The sequence below is a fragment of the Myxocyprinus asiaticus genome, chromosome 14 (genome assembly GCF_019703515.2).
Source record: "Myxocyprinus asiaticus isolate MX2 ecotype Aquarium Trade chromosome 14, UBuf_Myxa_2, whole genome shotgun sequence".
In the NCBI taxonomy this organism is placed as follows: Eukaryota; Metazoa; Chordata; class Actinopteri; order Cypriniformes; family Catostomidae; genus Myxocyprinus; species Myxocyprinus asiaticus.
Window position 1 is genome coordinate 21,013,466 of NC_059357.1, and position 22,531 is coordinate 21,035,996.

Below are 22,531 nucleotides of genomic sequence, written 5' to 3' on the forward strand. Positions count from 1 at the left end.
ACCGACACTTATCCAAAGTGAATCACAAGCGGGGGAAAAAAAAAAAATCTAGATGGAAAAGACAGACAGACAGACAGACAGACAGACAGACCGATAGATAGATAGATTTTCTAACAATATGCCATAGTTATGCACAAATTAGGGAAACATATTTTTCCCATTTCACAACCCATCACAAAGACTTTAATCAGATCTATCACAAGGACAAACTTTCATACCTACTTGGAGAAACCCCAGCAAGCTCAAACCTGGCTGAGAGATAAGTCAAGTCAAGTCCTGCCATGACAAAAGGACAACAAGTGGAACAGGACAACTAGCAGACAATAACCAAAACACTGTGCCACGTGCATAAAAAGGAAAAATAGCACAGCAAACTGCTTTTATTTACACTTTTTACTATTCCTTTATTTTATTGTATTTTTGCATCGTTTTCTTTAACTGCATGTATATGTGTGTAAAAGTGTATGTATGTATGTATATTTATTGTTACAATGCTTTGGCAATTTAAAGCTTTTCTTTTACCATGCCAATAAAGCTATTTGAATCTTGAATCTAGATAGATAGATAGATAGATAGATAGATAGATAGATAGATTTTGTTTTTGTTTTGTTTGTTTTCAGAAAAGAGAACTCTCAAATGCTATACAATTCTTCCTCACCGGTTCAATCATACTTTAATTACTTACTCCGATAAAACTGTTTGCTCTACTTTTTGTGTGTGTGTGTGTGTGTGTGTGTAGATTAATGGCATATGGTGTTGATAAGGAGCTTCAGCGATTCAATTGGTCAGACGACCTTGCGATGTGATGGGAGTTTATGGTAGAAATCTGTTTCAAGACTCCCAAAATCCCTCCTCCCTCTCACACTACCTTCAACGTCAAACAGGCAGCCCAGGGGGAACTTGAAACAGTCTGACGGACAAAGGGGGAAAAGTCATGCAGTCACTCCTGGGCGCAACAGATATTCAATGCAAAGTATGCGATTTACAGTAGTTCAAGTGTTTATCGAGTTTTTTAGCGAACGATATGCTACTGAAAGTATAGTTTGCGGAGTTGCACACGGAATTTACAAGGACAATGCAGACGAGTAGAAGAAGTTTGTGTCTCTTTTTTGCACTGACGTTGCCGTGCTGTTTCGTGGCGTCTGGACAATATCACGGAGATAATGGAATAGCTTTCCCAGACCATGGATTCTGTCAGCCGATAACCATCCCTCTGTGCACGGACATCGCTTATAATCAGACTATAATGCCAAACTTGGTTGGACACTATAACCAAGAGGATGCCGGTTTGGAGGTTCACCAGTTTTACCCGCTGGTCAAGGTACAGTGCTCTTCCGAACTCAAGTTCTTCCTGTGCTCCATGTATGCACCCGTGTGTACAGTTTTAGAGAAAGCCATCCCTCCGTGTCGCTCCATTTGCGAGAGAGCAAAGCACGGTTGCGAGGCGCTTATGAACAAGTTCGGTTTCCAGTGGCCAGAGCGCTTGAGATGTGAAAATTTCCCCGTGTTGGGTGACGGACACATTTGCGTGGGTCAGAACGACTCCACGGCCACAGTGTCGCCCGTTCACATGCCTGTTCCAGGAACACCCGGAGTTCATCTGTATTCGACGCCAGACAAGCCATTCCGCTGTCCGTCAGTGCTCAAAGTCCCGTCCTACCTCAGCTACAAGTTCTTGGGTGAGTTGGACTGTGGTGCTCCATGTGAGTCCTCCAAAACGCACGGGGCCTATATGTTCTTCACAGACCAGGAGATTGAATTTGCCCGGATTTGGATTCTCATCTGGTCCTCTCTTTGCTGTGCCTCCACATTATTTACTGTAACTACATATTTAGTGGACATGCAGCGTTTTAAATACCCTGAGCGCCCTATTATTTTCCTGTCTGGTTGCTATACCATGGTCTCCATTGCATATATTGCTGGCTACTTCGTAGGGGATAAAGTTGTGTGCAATGAGAGCTTTTCCCCAGATGGCTATAAAACCATTGTTCAGGGTACAAAAAAGGAAGGGTGTACCATTCTTTTCATGATGCTGTATTTCTTCAGTATGGCCTCCTCTATTTGGTGGGTCATCCTGTCACTTACCTGGTTCTTGGCTGCGGGTATGAAATGGGGCCATGAGGCGATTGAAGCCAATTCACAGTACTTTCACCTGGCTGCCTGGGCCGTTCCAGCCGTAAAGACTATTAGTATACTGGCCATGGGGCAGATTGATGGAGATGTGTTAAGTGGTGTCTGCTTTGTGGGCCTTAATAATCTGGATCCACTGAGGGGCTTCGTGCTGGCCCCCCTCTTCATCTACCTCTTCATTGGCACCTCCTTCCTCCTCGCCGGCTTTGTGTCACTCTTTCGCATTCGCACCATCATGAAGCACGACGGCACCAAGACAGAGAAGCTGGAGCGTTTGATGGTTCGCATAGGTGTCTTTTCGGTTCTCTACACCGTCCCAGCTACCATCGTCATAGCCTGCTTTTTTTACGAGCAGGCCTTCAGACAGCACTGGGAAAGGAGTTGGATCAGTACAAACTGTAGGAGCCTGGCCATTCCCTGCCCCATGCAGCCAGCTTCGCACATGACTCCCGACTTCACTGTCTTTATGATCAAGTACCTCATGACTCTTATTGTGGGAATCACTTCCGGGTTCTGGATCTGGTCTGGAAAGACGCTGCATTCTTGGAGGAAGTTCTACACACGTTTGACCAGTGGTGGGCAAGGGGAGACCACAGTGTGAAACAGCAATTATTGAAATAGAATCTGTTTAAATCTCACAAATAAAGTGCCTTCAATTGTCAATATTTTGAAAGCAATTATACTTGCCTTTTTTCCCATAAGTACTGAACTTCAGACCTTCTGAGACTTTTGGGTGAGTTTTGGGACTCTCAAGTGGAAATAGAAGTGGAAAGTAAACCACATGTTTTCCCCAAATAATTTGATACCAAGTGCAGAAATAATTTACACCACTATTCTGTTGCCCCCATGATTTTTCTCATAAGCTGCTGGCCTTAAAACTTCTACTTGGAAAGTGAGATACCAGCTGGGAATTCAACAAACGACAAAGCTAAAAGAGCTGTGGGGGGGAGGAAAGATTGAAAGGGGATGGTTTGTCATCTAATACAGCAGGCAGTTGTGTTAAATGTAATTAAAACATTGTAAATAATATTTATAAAAGGCTGTTTTAAACTTTATTATATATTTGTATTTAAGCAAATGTAATGATTTGTTTCCAAGTTTGATACTCCTCCTTAGTATCAAGAATTTGATTTGTTGATACTAGTCTCTCTCTCTCACTCTCTCTCTCTTTCTCACTCTCTCAATTTAAATTTTCAAAGTACTTTATTGGCGTGATTGTGTTTACATATAATATACCAAGTGAGATGATCTCTCTCTCTCACATCAGATAACTGTACTCATGTTTGTCCCTCTGTTTTGTATTAAAGTTGCTGTACATAATAAGCTCTCCTCTCTATCTCTCCTAAACCTTATGCAGTAGAAGTGACAGCTAACCGTTATTCACATATGTGACCCATCTGTATGTAATTGCCTGTAATTTAGATTTCCATGAGATCCTAGACCATGTGTATCAGAGGGTCACAGTTCAGAATGAGTTTGGAATTGATGTTCGTGTGTGTGTGTGTGTGTGTGTGTGTGTGTGTGTGTGTGTGTGTGTGTGTCTGTCAGAGAGAGAGTAAGTTTAAACAGACCTTATTTTGTTTGATTGTGGTGTGAAGGAAGCAGTCATTTAGAAGTAAATGGTTCTCGCATGGTTCTGAGAGCTAAGAAAAAAGAAAGGTACATGATAAAATGATTCTGTGTGTCTAGGTCACAAACCTGCTTTACACTCCAAAATACATTAAAGTTTTATTAGACTTAAGTTTAATGTCAGTGTCATGAAAACCATCTGCTTGAATGTCTCATCAAGAGAGAAAATAGAAAGAGTGAGTCCATGAGTCATGAGTTGATTAAAAGGCTCTGATTGTAATTAAGAAAACCATAACATCATCTCGGTTAACACTCACTGACTATGGTTAAAGAGGCAATTTACATTTTAGGTAGATCTATAAACCATAGTGAATTCCTTTTTGTGTTTGTGTTGGAGAAAGGTTGAGTGTGACAGATATTAGTCTTAATGTTACAAGCCTGTTAGGGATCAGGCTTGATCTTTGGTCTAGGTTTGTATTCCACTTACTTTCCTTGTCCCTTTTTGAGATCACTTGGTTTTTTGGACTTCCTGGTGTATGTTTGTGAGCTCAGGTTTCTAATCTAATGCATGCCCTTGGGCAGCCAATTTCATGCTCAGCCCTTCATACAATGTTTGCCTTCTTCTTTTACACCAAATCCCATTCAGTTAATGTATACCATTTTCTAGAGATCAGTTTCACAATTCTTCACAAATTTTTACCCCAAGCATTTTGTCAAGATGTCAATAAGGTTTTTGAGGGACTTTGATAAGCCTGACATTTATATGCATGTTCTCAGCAAATGCTGTCTTATAAAAGCGGTTACATAATAAAATGTGCAAATCACATCAACTGAGAAGACACAACTCATGTTAAATACAAGAAACCCATAATACTTGCAGATACATTAAGGGTAGCTGACAGCGATGTCTGGGTTATCTAAAACTTATTTTTATCAAAATTGTTGTACAATTGTTATTACCTCATATTAATTAAGAGATATAACATATTTGTTCTTAAATATTGCACACAATGTCCACAGAAACAATCTTAAGGAGCATTTTTTAAGAGGCCAAAAAAAGTGCCAAGCTTTTTTTTTTCGTTGTATTTGATTTTTTGAGCCTATACACATCTTAGCAACGTGGATATAATAAGCTTTACAGCATTTTGCAGCAATTTTTTGCTTCTTAAATATTGTAAAAAAATAAAATAGTAATAATAATAATAATTTCACACTAAAGGAATAAGTGAACTGCAACAAAAAATGGTGATGAAAATTGTGAAAAACGTGAAATGGTGACCAGTTACAGCAAATAAAATATACACTTTCTCTTCCGTCTGAGGTCCACAATTCTTTGATCATACTGAAAATCTGTGATTATTATTTTACATTTAATCCTGGAAATAAACCAAGTTTTAGGATTTTGCTAAATTTAAAAGAAAAAAAGTTATGTCTTACAATGGAAAATAAATATTTAATATTCTGCACTATTTCTAAGACACCAATTAATGTAATGTAAGAAAATTGCGACTGACCATGTTAAATCATTCATAAAAATATGTATACATTTTAACCTAAAATCTTGATGTTAAAGAAAATAAAAAGTTAATGGGCATTATACAGTATTTATCAACTTCCATTTAGGCCTGTAATGATCTTCCAAACTACTGCATTGCCATTATGCTATTGCACTATACAGAGACGAGTCAAGGCAACAGGCTCAGGGCATTTGTAGTAAAGGTTTAGAGGTCATTATTATTAGTAACAAACGTGTTTCATTTAAGGTAAATATTAGAGAGTATGCCTGCAGGCTTTATGTGTGTTCCACCAAACATTTACATCTATAAGTTCATAAACTCTTGCAGACATCTCGAAATGTACTCTACACATACACCCACTCTCCATTACATGCATCTGTTAAATACACAATCATTATTCTGGCTCCACAGATGATGGAGGGCACAGATACCTGAAATAGTATGGTGGCAAACTAGAAGACTCAGCGATGACTGTGTGTTAATGGAAAATGTTGTGTGTAGATATGTGTGTTACAGTAAAATGATATGCTCTCTCCCTTGCAGAGTAATCTCTCCAAACATTTAGTCAAAGCGCATACACATACAAACACACTCTCACCGCTGGAATCCCCCTGAAAGATATAGAACAGTAATTCAACTCCCCCTGGAGATGATGTCATGACACAGATGAAGGGGAGAAGAAAGTAGATCCACCCTCAATGCTAAACAAGTACAGATATTGCGCCACAGACATTTATAAAGCTTACTGGCTACTGATCCATCACTAAATTCACATTTTCTCTTGTAACCGCCAGCAACAGGACAGAATCATGGTTTAGAAGAGCTGCTGCCCTTGTGTGCATTTAAATTTATCGATTTCCAAATAGAATCAGAATACGTGTTTATTGGCCAGGTATGACTGGGAGGAATTATGAGGAATTTGACTTTACACAAAGATGTGAAAAATAAATATAAGATGTATAGGAAAGAAGTGGACATCAGTTCTAAAGGACTTCAATACAAATGCATAAAAAATAGATGCAGAGGTCTAACAATTCATACAAGATGGTGAAATTGTAAGATATTGTACTACTTGGCTCGTACGAAAAGGTACGACTTTTATTCATATAGAGACCAACCAATCAACAAACAGAATTTCAAATCAATGCAATACAGGCATCAAATTTTAGATAACCTACTATATAATCATTTATTTAAAAAAAGGAAATGTCTGTGAACAAATCTGATTACTCAATAAGATCTTATAGTTCATTCAAAAACAGTAGGTTGACTTTTCTTGAGCTAAACTCTGTCTGTGCTTACTGAAATTTGGAGCACTACCCCCATTGGCCGAAGTGGGAAGTGTTGTTGAACGAGGGCATGTGTAAAGGTGCAGTCACACATACCTCTGCATGGCAAAATTCAACGGGCAAAGATGGCGTTGGCAGATGCTGAGCGCGTGTGAAATCACCAATGAAATAACTGCCAAGCAGCCTTTTTTTAAATCTGCACTTCATGCTCTGGCAAAGTTGAAAGGAAACTCAACGCTAAAATTATAACCTTGTCCATTGTGTATATTCAATGTAGCTGTGTACAAAGCACTGCCCACTCAGAGTCACTGCCAAATGAAGCAACTTCCCACTGGTCAACGCTGTGAAAGTTCACCGCAAAGTTCACCAAACTTGAACTCCCTGCGAAATCCGTGAGGGGAAATTCTTCGCCACCAGAAGTCCATCACACAAAATTCACGATATGCCTATTCCTATTGAGATGACTGTATTTCGCCCGCGGAATTTCACAGTGAAAAGGTATGTCTGACCAGCTGTAAAGGATGTAATACAGTGAAGAGGAATGCATATTTTATTAACTCTACTTCTAACCCAAACCTTGATCCTAGTGGAGTACAAATCTAATCTTGTAGGGAAAATGCAACCTCCGACTCACGCTTGTCACTGGTTTTGCAACCGCAATTATTTCCTGGTTTCAACACAGGACGAGAACCTGGTTTCCCATGCAGCTAATGCAACATGTTTCCGGTCACGCCACAGGATGTAAACACATTTGAAGCGATGCAAAAATGTCTGATAGGAGATGACGCTTGTCAGCAATTCAGCATAATGAGGCCAATGTAAGTGTACAGGAACATTTGGAAGCAACATGTTGTTTATGTATGCTATATAAATGACTGATGTATGTCAATAATGAAGCTTCCCTTGTCACGTTCCAAATCTGATGTTTTCTTTCTTCCGTGGTAGACAAAAGTTACTTTCTTATTTAAATCGTGGTTAGGTTCAGTGTTTGGGCAATAGGTTAGACATAATGGTTAGCATTAGCTGCATGGGAAACCAGTTTCTTGATTGATTGAGGCGGAATGTTGTTACTCTATGACCATGCACTACAGGGGACAGGTTTAACTGTTGCACACCACTTCTGTGTTTACATCAGCATCTCCCACTGAATACATTTACGTACACGTCTCCTGTGAGCGTAGACTAGGGAGAATACAGTGGCAGATGCGACAACCGGCAGGGGAGGTGCCAGGAGTTTTTTCACAGAGGGGCCGGGCGGGGTACTGTGATCAGTCTGTGGTGGAAATTCCGTCCATCCGAACAGGTGTTGGGGGGGGGGCTTCTGTCATCTTTGGGCCCCCCCTCTCGTATTCATATTTGTCTGAAGATACTTATGCAGAGTCTGTCATCACTTTCATTCTTCTTGTGGTAGATGACTTGATCCCTCAGGGGAGTCAGGAGAAGTGTAGGTTAGATAGAACAGTTGTACTAGATTTGTTACTGGTGATATAGAGGTGTCTTATGACAAAAAAAATAATTGTACGAATTGTGCTATGGACATGCTCATGTTATGTGTTTAGTTCTGGAGAAAATAGCGAATCACCTTTTGTCGTTTTTATTATATTATATTTATATGGCTTTCATGACTTATTTATTACAGGTTATCAATATAAATAAGTCGTATTTATTCACCACACTACTGCAAACGGCGCCCATATAGTATCTATTAAATCCAATTCCCAGGATGTCCTCGTCAAAACGAGACAAGTCACCCCGTGCCAATAATACAGAGTTAATTAATACTCGCATTACATTGAAGAACAATCTACAAAGCTCCAAATCATACGCTTAATTTAAATAAATATCAGACTACAGTATTCATCTTGGTACTTCGTTTCAGGTGCCTTCTAATTTAATGACAAATCACAACTTTAAATGACATTGTACATATGCACATGCAAGCATATATCCTGATATTGCTTCACATATGTTCCAGATATTTAATCTAGCAAACAATTAAGTTTAAGGTGTCCGCAGACAAGCATTTGTACAAGCGTGTTCGCAGGTGCAACACCTAATCATGTGAAAAAAAAAACCCCTCAAAGTTTGAAATATCTTCCTAGAAGTGCTTTTACAGGGGATCCCCTTTTACGATCCTGGCTCAACTATTCGTCTGCTACCCCAATCGCCAGCGCCATTTAATGCTAGGCGTTTCTGCAAATGCATATTTTACATATTACTGTTTACATTATCCATAAATGTTATATTATCCATAAACCCCTCCCTCTAGGAAGCAGCAAGTAGCTCTGCTTCCAATGTTTCCAACAACGCACACCCACTATTAGAGTGCTGGGCTAGCCCATTATCTCAGCAAAACGCAGATGCCCAACCTTGAGCGCCGGATAGCCGTAATGTTAGCTGCGGATCAATACGATCTATGTCCGACCGCTTCAGGTTCCTTTGGCCACATTTACTAATGGCTATAATACTAACCCATTGCAGCCTACATTTTACCATGCTTCGCCGAAGCCTCTTTCATCTATGCCTCAAAGCAGCTGTAACAAGCCCTGACTTTGCAACTGTAGGTCCCTTTCTCCTCTAACTCATACATACTCGGGCAGTGTACTCAAGCTATTGGCTCAATACAGCAATACATGTGCCGTAACCGCGGCATGTCTTTCAGGCCATACGTCAAAGCTTAATCGTCCCATATTATGCCACTCACACCAAACGAACCATTACCCACCTAGTGATTGACAATAATCAGGCTGTTTTAGGTTTTCCCTAAACAGTTCACCATAAGTCTGCATCTCTGCATCAATCAATTTCATTAAAATATAGCCTACAATACGCCCTCCCATCAAACGGCGTGCTAAACGACTCACTTCACACAAAAACACGGGCTCTTCTTGTTAAACGCTGTGTGCTGCTATTTTGCCTCCTTTTGTATGAGTTCTCGTTTATATGCAGCTTAAACTTTTCACACGAAAACATGGGCTCTTCCTGTTAAACACTGTGTGGTCCTGTGCTTGAGTGTTCAGCCCATTCATTTAGCATAGGGAGTTCTTTTAAAATGCAGCATATATCACTTTCACAAGAATCAAGTGTTCTACCGTCACCTCCAGGGACAGAGAGCCAAACACGTTTACACTATCCTCATGGCAGTATTACATTCACTTGTGAACTACTGAAAGGCAGTTATAATCGAGCTACCCTGGGTTTTTGCAAAAGTCTCTCTGTCCAATTATACAGTACATGACACCATGCATAATCTTTTGCATCATAATAGTGCTTTGAAGAAGTAAGCTACAGCAAGACTCACACAACAGCAACAAAAACATAGAAAACTTTGCAGCCACGTACATTTCTTACATTCTTTACGCATTGATTTTGGTGCAGATCAGATGTACGTTATTTGTTGTGCTTATGGTGATTTTTGAATTTGCTCCTGGATATATAAGCTCTATACGAGCTTTGCTTCACTTAGCACATTCAGTTTATAAGGACATTATCCTTATAAACTCTCTGTAAAGTGTAATAATAACGAAAGACTGAGGAGAAATGTGGTCAATAAGTAGACGATTAAGAAAATATAGTTTGTCTATATTTTCCTAGCGATCGCTGGTATTTTTATAGGTTTGTTGTCTGTATACTTGAACAGTTCTACATCTATTATTGGACCTTTCATTTGCTTCAGGATGCATATTCAGTAAATATTCAGTAAAAGAAGCTGTTATAACCACTCGATGATATTTCAAAATATGATATACGTATGCAGTAGATAATGTGTAATTTGTTTACATTCTGCATTAATGTGCTAATGCTAATGCTAGCATGGTAACCTTATGCACATATTACCCTGTTTTATTGTATTATATTATGTAATTTTTGAAAATAAGAGGATTAGTCAATGGGCAGAATACAGACAAAAGAATAATAATTAGAGGCACATCAATGTGTCCCAGTTGTGAATGGCTTACAGACTGCTGATCCATCAAGAAATGAAAATTTCTAGCGTTCGCCATGATACAGGGTGCGTTCCATTCAGAAGTGATCATCCCTATGCCCTATTCCCTTCCAAGACAGTACCATCCACTGTGAGAGCTTTGGAAAGCTGAAAGGTGTGGGGCTCAAAAATAATGTTTATTCAGAACTCACCTTTTAAGTCATTTTTATTGGAAATTCTGATTGAAACAATCTTACAGCATGGCTACAGTGACTGTTCTCCCGTCGAAGTGCCCTTTGGAGGCTGATTTATCTAGTTTGTAATGCAGGGACATTTGTGTTGTTGATGCATTTCTTCTCTGCTTTGGGTTGCGTTCGACTTCTGGGTTAAATACACATCGCACGACACCTCTGTTTTTCGCCAAGGCCAATTGTGGTCTGATTAATGTGTTTATATGCTGGACAAAGCCGAGCTACAATCGCATGATCTAGGTCTGTTCGTTTGTATTCGCAAAAGGCAGACTGGTACAATATCAGTCGGACAGAAGCATTTACATTACATTTCAAAAAGACGAGTTATTGCAGTCTGACTGAAATCAAACTTTTAAAGTGCATGTAAACACACTTACTGTCTGCTTACTATTGTAGCATTAGATTAGTGACAGTTGGCAGTAGATCCTGTAGGGCAGCTGGTATGATGCTAGCATGGTGCTAACAATGCCAAGTTCATAGGATCCCTATCTGTCACTCACTCGACGTTGGTGTCGATGTAGTGACACTAGGGGTCACTCTTGGGAGCCCGAGACACCTCTGGTCTTTGATAAAAGGCCAATGAAAATTGGCGAGTGGTATTTGCATGCCACTCCCCCGGACATACGGGTATAAAAGGAGCTGGTATGCAACCACTCATTCAGATTTTCTCTTCGGAGCCGAACGGTCATGCTCATTGAGCTGAATATTACTGTTCATTCACCTCTGCTGGATCTGACGGCGCATTTCAGCGGCTTCTCCCTCCTCTGCACTGGTGCACTGCAGAGAATGCCCCTGGGCGCTTCGGCAGAAAAACTAGAGAGTATATTTTCTGAAAGAGCATTTTTCTCCTCTAAAAGAGTATATATTTCTCTAAAAGAGCGCACACACGGAACGTCTTTTTAAAGACGCGTCTTATTAAAGATTGTGTGTTATTCCTGGTTGTGCTCGTTATCTCTCGCCATCTAACGGTCACGATCACTCTCTTTCGTGTCTGGGCACTGCTCACGCGGAGACAGCTTTCGTGGATGGTCATGTTCTCATTGCGAGAATATGTCCATGGCAACGTTGCGGTCGCGGCTCGCCTTCGTAAGAAAGCAGGCCACCCCAGAGGCTCCCGCCTCGGTCCTTTTACCCACGGGTATGAGGCCAGCGCGGCTAGCACTGGGGGCGATTTGGGGACCCCAATGGGACCGCCTCCGCCGGGTATCCCCCCGCGGACCTCCCATTCCCCAGCATGCTCATCTGCCCCGATTGGGCTTCCGGGTGAGTCCGCCGGCTCGTCTCACGGCGAGTTCGACCTCTTATTCGGAGCCTGTGAAAGTGATGAGCTCTCGAGCGCAGCATCGGAGAGCGGGCTCGTCCAGTCAGAAGCCTCAGCTGGGCTCCTCCCTTCGGGGTCAATTGCCCAGTCACAGGCTGATGCGGAGATGACAGACATGCTTTCCCGGGCAGCCGCGAGCGTCGGTTAGAGTGGATTTCACCGCTCTTCCCTGAACCCTCGTGGCTCGGTGATTGGTTCCTGGGCTCGCAGCGCCGCTCAAAGCCATGCCCCGCCCCCGTTCCTTTCTTCCCGGAAGTGCATAAAGAGCTGACAAGGTCGCGGGAGGCACTTTTTACTGCCCGGTCCCGATCTTTTCAGCTTCCCCGCCCTCACTACCCTCGATGGTGGGGCGGCCAAGGGCTATTCGGCAATCCCCCGGTGGATAAAGGCGCTCACGGTACACCTATGCCCGCAGAGCTCCGCCACCTGGCGTGGGTGCCTAAAGCCCCCGTCCAAGGCCTGTAGGTTTATGTCGTCTCTGACGGCCAAGGCCTACGGTGCCGCTGGACAAGCCGCCTCTGCCCTGCACGCCATGGTTCTCCTGCAAGTCCGCCAAGGCACTAAAGGAACTGCACGAGGGTAGTTCCGCCCCGGGATTGATGCAGGAACTATGCTTGGTGACCGACCTCGCTCTCCGAGCGACGGAGGTCACGGCGCGGTCTCTCGGGCGGATGATGGCCACACTAGTGGTCAAGGAGCGCCACCTTTGGCTCAACCTGGTCGAGATGGGTGAGGCCGACAAGACACAATTCCTTGCTGCCCCCATTTCCCAGGCGGGCCTATTCGGCAACACCGTCGAGGACTTTGCCCAGCAGTTCTCGATGGTAGAGCAGTAGATGGATGCTAGCCGGCATATCTTGCCCCGGCTCAAGATCCCGCACCCCGTCTACTCATCGCCAAGGGCGTCCCCCTGCGGTGACTGCACCGGCTCCACCAAAGACCGCCCCTTCGGCCCGGCCCCAGCATGGAGCCCACCGCAGGAAGCAGACGCCACCCGTCTCGCGGCCGCCCAGAACCCGTGAAAGGCTACAAAGCGCCCTTGAGATGGGCGACCCAGGGACAATGAAACCCGCTGCTCTGGAGCTGGTAAGCAGATCTTCATCTTTTTGTTACCTTTTGCATTTAATTGCGCTGCATGCCCAAGTGGCTGCAGTACTCAAGAGCTCAGCAAGAGTGGTTTCCTTGTTCCCTGGGTCACGTATCCGGTCTCCCGCCCCTGAGCGCCCAGCTGTAGCACAAATCCACCCCCGATGTGACAGTCTCCACGGGTCACGAGGACAGGCCTCTTCCTCCCCCATCCCAGGTTGTTCCGGGGGTGGTCACAAGGAGCCAGGTAAGTGCTTCGATGTCCTTAGACTCAGCACGGCCACGACGTGGTGTGGCACCTCGAGCTCCGCCCCGCCGTGAGGCCCCACCTGCCGGTACATCCGATGACGTTGTCCCTTTGGTCCCCCTTGCGCGGAACTTGGACGCATGGCTTGCGCTTTCCAATCCGTCTCGAGGGCTGGTCCGGACCGTCCGACTCGGCTGCGCAATTCACTTTGCCGGGCATCCACCCAGGTTCAGCGGTGTCCACTTCACCTTGGTGAAAGATGAAAATGCTGCTACCTTGTGTGGAGATCGCTACCTTCCTACGGAAGGGCGCGATAGAACCTGTCCCTCCAGCCGAGATGAAGAAGGGGTTTTTTTTCAGCCCCTACTTCATCGTACCGAAAAAAGGTGGTGGGTTGAGGCCAGTCTTGCACCTGTGAGTTCTGAACTAGGCTTTACACAGACTCTCGTTCAAGATGCTGACGTGAAAACGCATTCTGGTGAGTGCCCGGCATCAAGATTGGTTCGCGGCGGTTGACCTGAAGGATGCGTACTTCCACGTCTCGATCCTTCCTCGACATAGACCCTTCCTGCGGTTCGCGTTCGAGGGTCAGGCGTATCAGTACAAAGTCCTCCCTTTCAGCCTGTCCCTGTCTCCTCGCGTCTTTACGAAGGTCGCCGAGGCTGCCCTTGCCCCATTAAGGGAGGTGGGCATTCGCGTTCTCAACTATCTCGACGACTGTCTAATCCTATCTCACTCTCGAGACGTGTTGTGCGCACACAGGGACCTGGTGCTCTCACACCTCAGCCGACTAGGGCTTCGGGTCAACTGGGAAAAGAGTAAGCTCCTCCCAGTTCAGAGCATCCCTTTTCTCTGTTTGGAGTTGGACTCAGTCTCCTTGACGCCACACCTTACGAACGAGCGCGCCCAGTCGGTGCTGGCCTGTTTGAAGGCATTCAAACAGGGAACAGCGGTTCCACTGAAACTCCCTCAGAGGCTCCTGGGGCATATGACATCCTCGGCGGTGGCCACCCCACTTGGGTTGATGCATATGAGGACTCGAGTCCTGAGACGGCCATGGCGCCATGGGACACACTGCGTGGCCATCACGTTGGTCTGTCACCGTCTTTTCAGCCCTTGGACTGACCTCTCATTCCTACGGGCAGGTGTTCCTCTAGAACTGGTCCCCAAGCACGTCGTGGTCACAACAGACACCTCCAAAACGGGCTGGGGCACCGTTTGCAACGGGCACGCAGCCGCCGGACTCTGGACGGGTCCGCGACTACATTGGCACATCAACTGCCTCGAGTTTTTGGCAATTCTGCTCGCCCTGCGGAGGTTTCGGCCATTGATCCAGGGCAAGCACGTGTTAGTTCAGACAGACAACACGACAACGGTAGCATATGTCAACCGCCAAGGTGGTTTGCACTCTCGTTGTATGTCACAACTCGCCCGCCGTCTCCTCCTCTGGAGTCAGCAGCACCTCAAGTCGCTGTAAGCCACTCACATCCCGGGCAACATCAACACTATGGCGGACGTGCCGTCACAACAGGTTACCCTCAGAGGAGAGTGGAGACTCCACCTTCAGGTGGTCCAGCTGATTTGGAGTCGATTCGACAGGCACAGGTGTACCTGTTCGCCTCCCAAGAATCCTCCCCACTGCCCGCTCTGGTACGCCCTGACCGAGGCCTCCCTCGGCATAGACACGCTGGTACACAGCTGGCCCCCTGGCATTCGCAAATATGCGTTTCCCCAGTGAGCCCCTAGCACAGACCCTGTGCAAGGTCAGGGAGGACTAGGAGCAGGTTGTCCTGGTAGCACCCTACTGGCCCGCCCAGACATGGTGCTCGGACCTCACGCTTCTTGTGACAGCTCCCCCCTGGCAAATTCCCCTGAGGAAAGACCTTCTTTCTCAGGGAAGGGGCACCATCCGGCACCTGCGCCCAGACCTCTGGAATCTCCATGTCTGGCCCCTGGACGGGACATGGAAGACCTAAGCTGTCTCCCACCTGCGATGGTAGACACGATCACTCAGGCTAGGGCTCCCTCTACGAGACGCCTGTATGCCTTTAAGTGGCGTCTGTTCGCTAAAAGCAAACTGCGTCTTCCTTGGGCAGAGCCCCTCTGCCCCAGTCTCCATGTTTGTAGTAACTCCTCCCCCATTGGGCAGGATCTACCTTGAAGGCTCTCCACATGGTTGGAAAGACCATGTGACTTATTCTTCCACTTAAATATCCCCCCCTCTCTAGACCTGGCGGCCCAGTCGGAAAAAGAGAAGGGGAAAAGAGGCCACGACTGGGTTAAGCCTGTCTCTGTCTTTGGGTAGTCGACTTGTCCCCAAAAAGGCCCGTTCGACACTCATAACTGTGTTGGGGGAGCTTACGTGTCGACCTGGTGTGCTGGCTATGAGGCACACAGCAAGTCTGCCCACCACACACCGCCAGTTCACGTAACACAGTTCAGCCTTGTGCCGTTTTGTATAGGGACCCCTAGTGTCACTACATCGAGACCAACGTCGAGTGAGTGACAGATAGGGAACGTCATGGTTACTGGTGTAACCTCCGTTCCCTGATGGAGGGAACGAGACATTGGTCCCTCCTGCCACAACGCTGAACTACCCGCTGAAATGGCCGGACCTTATATCGGCTCCTCTGCATAAAACCTGAATGAGTGGTTGCATACCATCTCCTTTTATACCCGTATGTCCGGGGGAGTGGCGTGCAAATACCACTCGCCAATTTTCATTGGCCTTTTATCAAAGACCAGAGGTGTCTCGGGCTCCCAAGAGTGACCCCTAGTGTCACTACATCGACACCAACGTCTCATTCCCTCCATCAGGGAACGGAGGTTACACCAGTAACCATGACGTTTGCTTACCAGGGTCAAGAAAAACACATACTAAAAAAAATGAATACCTAGAATACACTGTAAATCACTTTGGATAAAAGTGCCTGCCAAATGTGAAAAGAGATGTTATTTATAATGAAGGGGAAGGGGACACTCTTATTCTGGAGAGGTTTTTATTGGACAAAAATGTGTAATATTGTGTATACACCCTTGCAGAGAGTCATCTTTTTCTGGAAGAGAAAAGACAGTACATTTTAAATGTGTATATTTGTATTTTTAGTCAACTTTTAGGAGTACACTAACATATAGATGGCTTCAAGATAAAAAGAATAAAAAGAATAAAGAACACAAAAATATCAAGGTTTACCATTGTAAGAGCTTTAGCTTTAGTGTCAATACTGATCTTCTCTGTTCCCAGACTTTCTCAGGCTTCAGTCAAAGCTTTTGTTAAAGAAACAAGCAGATCATAGCATTTTATCAGCACTTTCAGTGTGTCACTGTACTGTTGTTGCCGCTTTAGAATGTTTTTAAACATTTTATGCTATGTTGCACTGTAAACGTAGGCTAGAGAGAGAGAGAGAGAGAGAGAGAGAGAGAGAGAGAGAGCAGACAGCAAAGGGGAAAACTAGACAAAATAACATTTATCAGCTTAATAGAAAAAAAGAAATGTTGGGTTTAGATCTTCTGATTTGAGTATGTTTTCACTCTTTTTTATGTTTGTTGAATTAAATATCCTCCTTTAGGACATGAAGGGACAAGCTAAATTGTGGGCAGAGGAATGCTAACCATCAGATAACTGATTTGAACGAACACACATGTGCACATGCACATAGAGATGAGCACACAAAATCAGTCTAGATTTCACAAAATATTGTGAAAAAGTATGTCATCTGTTCAGGAATCCTGATTTTAAGTTATGTTTTAAAAATTATTTTCATACTTTCATAGTTTGAAGGCATGTGGAAGTACAGCACTTCTCAACCACTGACCGGCTGACAGCACTATTTCACTACTGCCTCTTTTACTTCACAGTATATACAAACAGAAAGTAGATTTTTTCCTGCTTTTACTTTCATCTGTGACAATTACTTCTTGTGTGGAGTTGTTTAGGTGTGTGTTTCCTAGCTATGTTTGGAGACAAAATTGTCCATAGAAGTGAGCTTAATCTGTCTAAAACTCCCTTTGGGGACATCCGAGGACATCCTCAGTTAAAAAACAAAACAAAACGTGCACATATGTTCATCTTTGTCTTAAAGAAGGCCTGTGTGTGTGTGTGTGTGTGTACATGTTTATACTACATTGTGGGGACCACAAGGATAGTACAATCTTAGATCACCTACCTTGGGGGGCCCAGCTAGCAGTCCTCACGAGGGAAATGGCTTATTAAACATACTAAAAGATGTTTTTTTGAAAATGTAAAAATGCAAAAAGGTTTCTGTGAGGGTTAGGTTTAGGGGTAGGGTTAGGGGATAGAAATTAACGTTATATCTGTATAAAATCCATAAAATGCATGGAAGTCTATGAAAAGTCCCCACAATGATATAAAAACAAGTTTGTGTGTGTGTGTGTGTGTGTGTGTGTGTGTGTGTGTGTGTTTGTGTTTGTGTGGCAACAACATCTTCTGCTACCAGCTGCTGTTGAGAAAAGTGACGACAGCTGTGATATGTCTCTATGTGTCTGTGTGTAATGGCTATTTACAGCGTAGGACACCCAGCGAGGATAATGATGGCCTTCTGTGTCAGCATGCAAGTCTGTGAGCTGAAGATGGAGACTGAATACAGACTGAGATGGCGATGATCAACAGATTATGGTGAATGATTTAGTGCTGGATGCCAACTGTTCAGAAACAACAGTCAGTTGCACAAACTTCTACTACACCTGATAATGAGAAAACAACATGATTGCAAGTGTAATATCTTTTTTAAAACAGCTTTATAAAAAGTTAATATTTTGAGTACAGTATATTTTAAACACAATATGTCTAGCATGGCTACTTTGTTTGTTCTCCCTTCGAAGTGCCCTTCGGAGGCTGATTTATCCCATTTGTAATGCAGTGACTCTTCATGTAATGTCAGTAAGACACTGTTTACAAAATGCATGCATTGGAATTTGCTACTAATCTATGCAGAAGGATGTAGAATCTATTAATGATTTGGACAAATATGAAAGAAAACAATGACTAACGACTAACTAATGACTAGCCTTTGTAAAATCCAGGGACTAAAAACGAAATGTTTCCATTTTGGATCGTTCTGAGCAAAAACAGTATTTTCTTCAGAAGTTCCACAGCCTCCTTTCCAAAAGGTTACCGGTTAGAGCAAAATAAATGAACAGTTAATAATGTTCTTTTTAAAATGACATTACTCTTTGCTAATGGTGGGTGATATTTCAGTAGCAGTGTCTCCAGATCTCGCAAGAGAAACAAGCAACCTGGCCTGGAAAAACAAGCCCAAATTAAGCCACTTGCCTCACCAAAATAAGCGAAAATATGCAATTAATTTTTTTCCTGTGTGGTGGATTAATCAGCATAAAAATCATAACAAGCATACAGTTCTTTAGCAGTTAAGTATAATTTTAATTACAGATCTGCTTCTCAGTCAAAACCCGACAGCATCAAATCTGTATTAATGCATCATATCTAACAATAATTCAGTGAAGACATGGAAACAACTGAGAAATTTACTTTTTACCTCTAATACTGTTTTCATTGCATCTGGCTTAATCATTCGTACAGTATATGTAGTAATTATACATAGTTGTTAAAAAGGTCTTTATTCACAGAATGCGACATCCACAACGGGCAGTTAGGCAAAGAAATGTGTTATGCAGCAGTTTCCTTCAGTATCAAAGCACATGTTTAATTTTATTGGGCAACAAAAATTGACTGTGATAAACCATTTAGTTTTTGGTTTCATGAAGAAATTATCTAAACAAAATTAACCGGCTATAACCGGTTACCAGCATTTAAAATAATGTGTTCACTCCGGAACAAATGAAAATTAATTTGTTCCGGTTTTCGGTTACGTTCTGCTAAAAATTTTGTTCGTTTTCAGTTTTTGTTCCTTGAACTGTTTTTAGTCAAAAACCTTTGTTTTGTGTGTGTGTGTGTGTGTGTGTGTGTGTGTGTGTGTGTGTGTGTGTGTGTTTCAGTTATACTGGGTACATAGTCATGTAAAAAAAATAAAAAAATAAAAAAATATATATATATATATATATATATATATATATATATATATATATATATATATATATATATATATATATATTATTAACATAGCTTTAAATAGTAGTTCATGCATAACATGTCCATGAACATTTATTTGAATGTATGAGGGAACTTACATATTTATCTAAAGTTTTTAAGTTTTAATCACCTTTTTGCATTCACTAGTTTATTTTAAAAGGATCTACAGTGTGACAGTTTTGTTTAAGTGCAAATATTCCATGTAGTTTCTCATTTAATATGGGTTTATAAAACCTGCATGAAAAATCATTCTAAAATAACTAGCATAATAATGTTTAAATACTGTACTTTTAGATGAAGCTTAGCATGTCACACCGCTGGACATGTGAACTTTCCAAAGGGATTTCATGTCAGCTACCTATATGTCATATTTTTTCTTGCTTTCTAAGCTTACACATACAAATACAGTATCCGAAACAGGGACTAAAAACGGTTCAAGAACAAAAAACGAAAACCGAAAACGAATGGAATTTTTTGCAGAACGTAATTGTAAACAGGAACAAAATGATTTTAAATTGTTCCGGAGTGAAAACGTTATTTTTAAATGCTGGTAATCAGTTATAATGCTTAATTTCGTTCCGATTTTTTTTTTTTTTTTTCATGAAACCACAGGTCAAACGGTTTATCTCAGTAATTTTTTGGAACTACACCACTTCATTTTGCCCGAAAAAATGAAACGTGTTTTGATCCTGAAGGAAACTGCTGCATCACACTTTATTTTATTAATTTTTTTTGCATAATTGTTTGTTGTGGATGTTGCATTCTGTGAATGAAAACCTTTTTAACTACTATGTATATTTATTACATATACATGCACAGTTAACCCATATACAATGAAAAATATAGTCTTAACTGAATTATTGTTAGATATGATGCATTAATGCAGATCTGATACAGCCGAGTTTTGATTGAGAAGCAGAACTGTAATTAAAATGATACTTAACTTTTAAATAACTGTATGCTTGGTGTGATTTCTATGCTGATAAATCCACCACACTGGAAAAAAATGTATTGCTTATTTTGGTAAGTCAAGTGGCTTATTTTGAGCTTGTTTTTCCAGACCAGTTTTCTTTTGCGAGATCTGACAACATGGCAACTGATATTTCACCCACCCCTAGTGCAGTACTGTCATTTATTAACATTATTAACTGTTATTCATTTTGTTCTAACCGGTAACCATTTGGAAAGTAGGCTGTGGAACTTCTGAACTGGAATGAAAAAATACAGTTTTTGCTCAGAACGAACCGAAATGAAAAACATTATTTTTTAAGTCCCTGATCCTAAATGATGTGACCAGAAATGTTTGTTGTTTTACTTGTCGTCCTTTATTTGGTCATCAGTGTTGGGTGTAATCTGATTATAAAGTAATTAGTTACTGTAATCTAATTACTCTTTAATAAAAAAAGTAGTGTAATGTATTACAATTTAAATTCTTGTAATCAGATAACAGTTACCAACTTTAAATCAAGTTAGTTACATTTAAGTACATTATATGGGTTACACATTTCTAAATAATATTATTTATGTAAAATACATTTAAAACAAATTATGTACATATGTATGTCTGTTTGTGTTTCTGTGGCAGCTGAAGAGACAACAACAATACAAATTCAAAACAATGTCTATATTTTCTCACTTTTCTGTAAGAATTGTTTTGGAATGTAACTTAAAAGTAAATTAATTTGTAATGACATTACTTTTCCCGTAAAGTAATCAGAAAAGTAATCTGATTAAAATTTTAGAGAGGTAATTAGTAACTTGTAGTGGATCACTATTTTTGAGTAACTTACCCAGCACTGGCAGTATTAGTACTCCCCTGCACAAACTATGAAAGTTACTTGTGAAAGCTAGATAGTGGATTGGTGTTAAGTTCCTGAACTGCTTGTATGTGGAGAGAGTTTGGAAGATCTGGGGCGGAGGCTTGGGCTTAGGGTGGAGCTGTAATGCGAGTCCTTGGTCTGCAGGCCTGCAAACTTCAGGTAATGAGTTACAGCTCTGGCTCCTGACAGGCGAGTCGCTTTGCGTCAGGGCTTTAAAAGAGGCCTTTAAAATGGTTCATCCTAAGGAGTTTACAATCCTTCTCACACCCACACACTCACTTAGAGGAGAGGAGGAGAGTGGGCGAGACAAATTGGCTAGCATATAGCCGTATTGTCCCGACAGAGACCGGAATTGAAATATGTAGCTTGAGGCAAAATAATGACAGTGATAGCATATACATGCCTGTGTGAGTGTATGTGTGAGTTTTACACTGAGAAAGAGAGAGTGAGGGGGAGTTTTGCTCTTTTTGCCGTTGTCGTCTGCATGTCTGTGTGTGTGTGTACATGTATGTGTGTAAAACTGATGGGCTGTACATTTACTCTGTAATTTCTCCCTCCCAGTGTAATCACTTCCATCTGGGACCTGCCCAGAGAGAGAGGCCCCAAACTGGAGGTGAGGGTTACACACACACGCAGAGGCTTACAGTATGACTCTCTACTCTCAGATCTCTGAAATGTAAAACGCATATATTCAGAATGCTTGATTAAATGAGAGTTTATATTTTAGCTCTAGGAAAAGCATGAAAAAAACAACGGGATATATGTTACAAATGAAAGAGGGAGAAAGTACTTTAAAGCATAAAGCAAGTTAATGTTAAAGGAAGTGAGCACAGGAAAAAAAAAATCCTAGCAACCCCTCAAAGATTCATGAAAACACTGCAGCAAACATGTAAATTATCTGAACTTCCTCTCTTACTGTACTTACAGTAGAGTTAACTGTGATATAGATGAAGTTACTGTTTACAAACAAACGCTCCACCCTGCCCCTTCCGGGTTCTTTTGGTAGCCCAGAAAAGAACTGCTGTCTATGGGCGCTTCGCTCAATTGCGCTGAAACTGCCCAAAAAGTGTTGTTTGTGTGATTGAATCACCACATTTCCCACAGATTATTGGAGATTAGGGCTTCTTTACATTTCAGCCAGATCAACAGAAAAACTCTGATTTTACATAAATGATGATAATTCACGGGTCACCGTCATTGTTATCGTGTCTGTTCTATTAGGCACAACTGACCTGCAGCAACTGTTGATAGAAATTCACTTTTTTTTTTTTTTTTTTTTTTTTACAAAGAAATCATGCAAACTCTG

General features: G+C 42.2%; 3 protein-coding genes across 11 annotated transcripts in view; 2 read left to right on the forward strand and 1 right to left on the reverse strand.

Moving 5' to 3' along the window:
• LOC127451348 (meiosis-specific coiled-coil domain-containing protein MEIOC-like) overlaps positions 1-22,531 on the reverse strand; it is a 73,454-nt gene that overhangs the window by 22,021 nt on the left and 28,902 nt on the right. For 2 of the 3 annotated variants that reach the window (XM_051715988.1, XM_051715987.1), the window contains exon 2: positions 3,702-3,773. In XM_051715988.1, coding sequence (XP_051571948.1) covers positions 3,702-3,773 — 72 coding nt within the window. Of the gene's footprint in view, positions 1-3,701; positions 3,774-6,601; positions 7,170-22,531 lie in introns of those variants that run through there. The other variant, XM_051715984.1, reaches the window with a different exon arrangement.
• LOC127451351 (frizzled-2-like) lies at positions 839-3,708 on the forward strand. The gene has a single exon (XM_051715991.1). It carries the CDS (start codon positions 1,076-1,078, stop codon positions 2,729-2,731), a length of 1,656 nt encoding a protein of 551 aa, XP_051571951.1. The 5' UTR covers positions 839-1,075; the 3' UTR covers positions 2,732-3,708.
• The window catches only part of mylk5 (myosin, light chain kinase 5), a 68,374-nt gene continuing 53,039 nt past the window's right edge, over positions 7,197-22,531 (forward strand). For 2 of the 7 annotated variants that reach the window (XM_051715963.1, XM_051715970.1), the window contains exons 1-2: positions 17,954-18,013; positions 21,787-21,838. In XM_051715963.1, the coding sequence (XP_051571923.1) occupies positions 17,969-18,013; positions 21,787-21,838 (97 nt within the window). In that variant the 5' untranslated portion in view covers positions 17,954-17,968. Of the gene's footprint in view, positions 7,324-17,861; positions 18,014-21,786; positions 21,839-22,531 lie in introns of those variants that run through there. The other 5 variants (XM_051715965.1, XM_051715962.1, XM_051715967.1 and 2 more) reach the window with 5 other exon arrangements.

What these genes read in the sequence shown, in the direction of transcription:
- LOC127451351 (XM_051715991.1), top strand. Translation starts at nt 1,076, where the DNA reads ATGCAGACGAGTAGAAGAAGTTTGTGTCTCTTTTTTGCACTGACGTTG.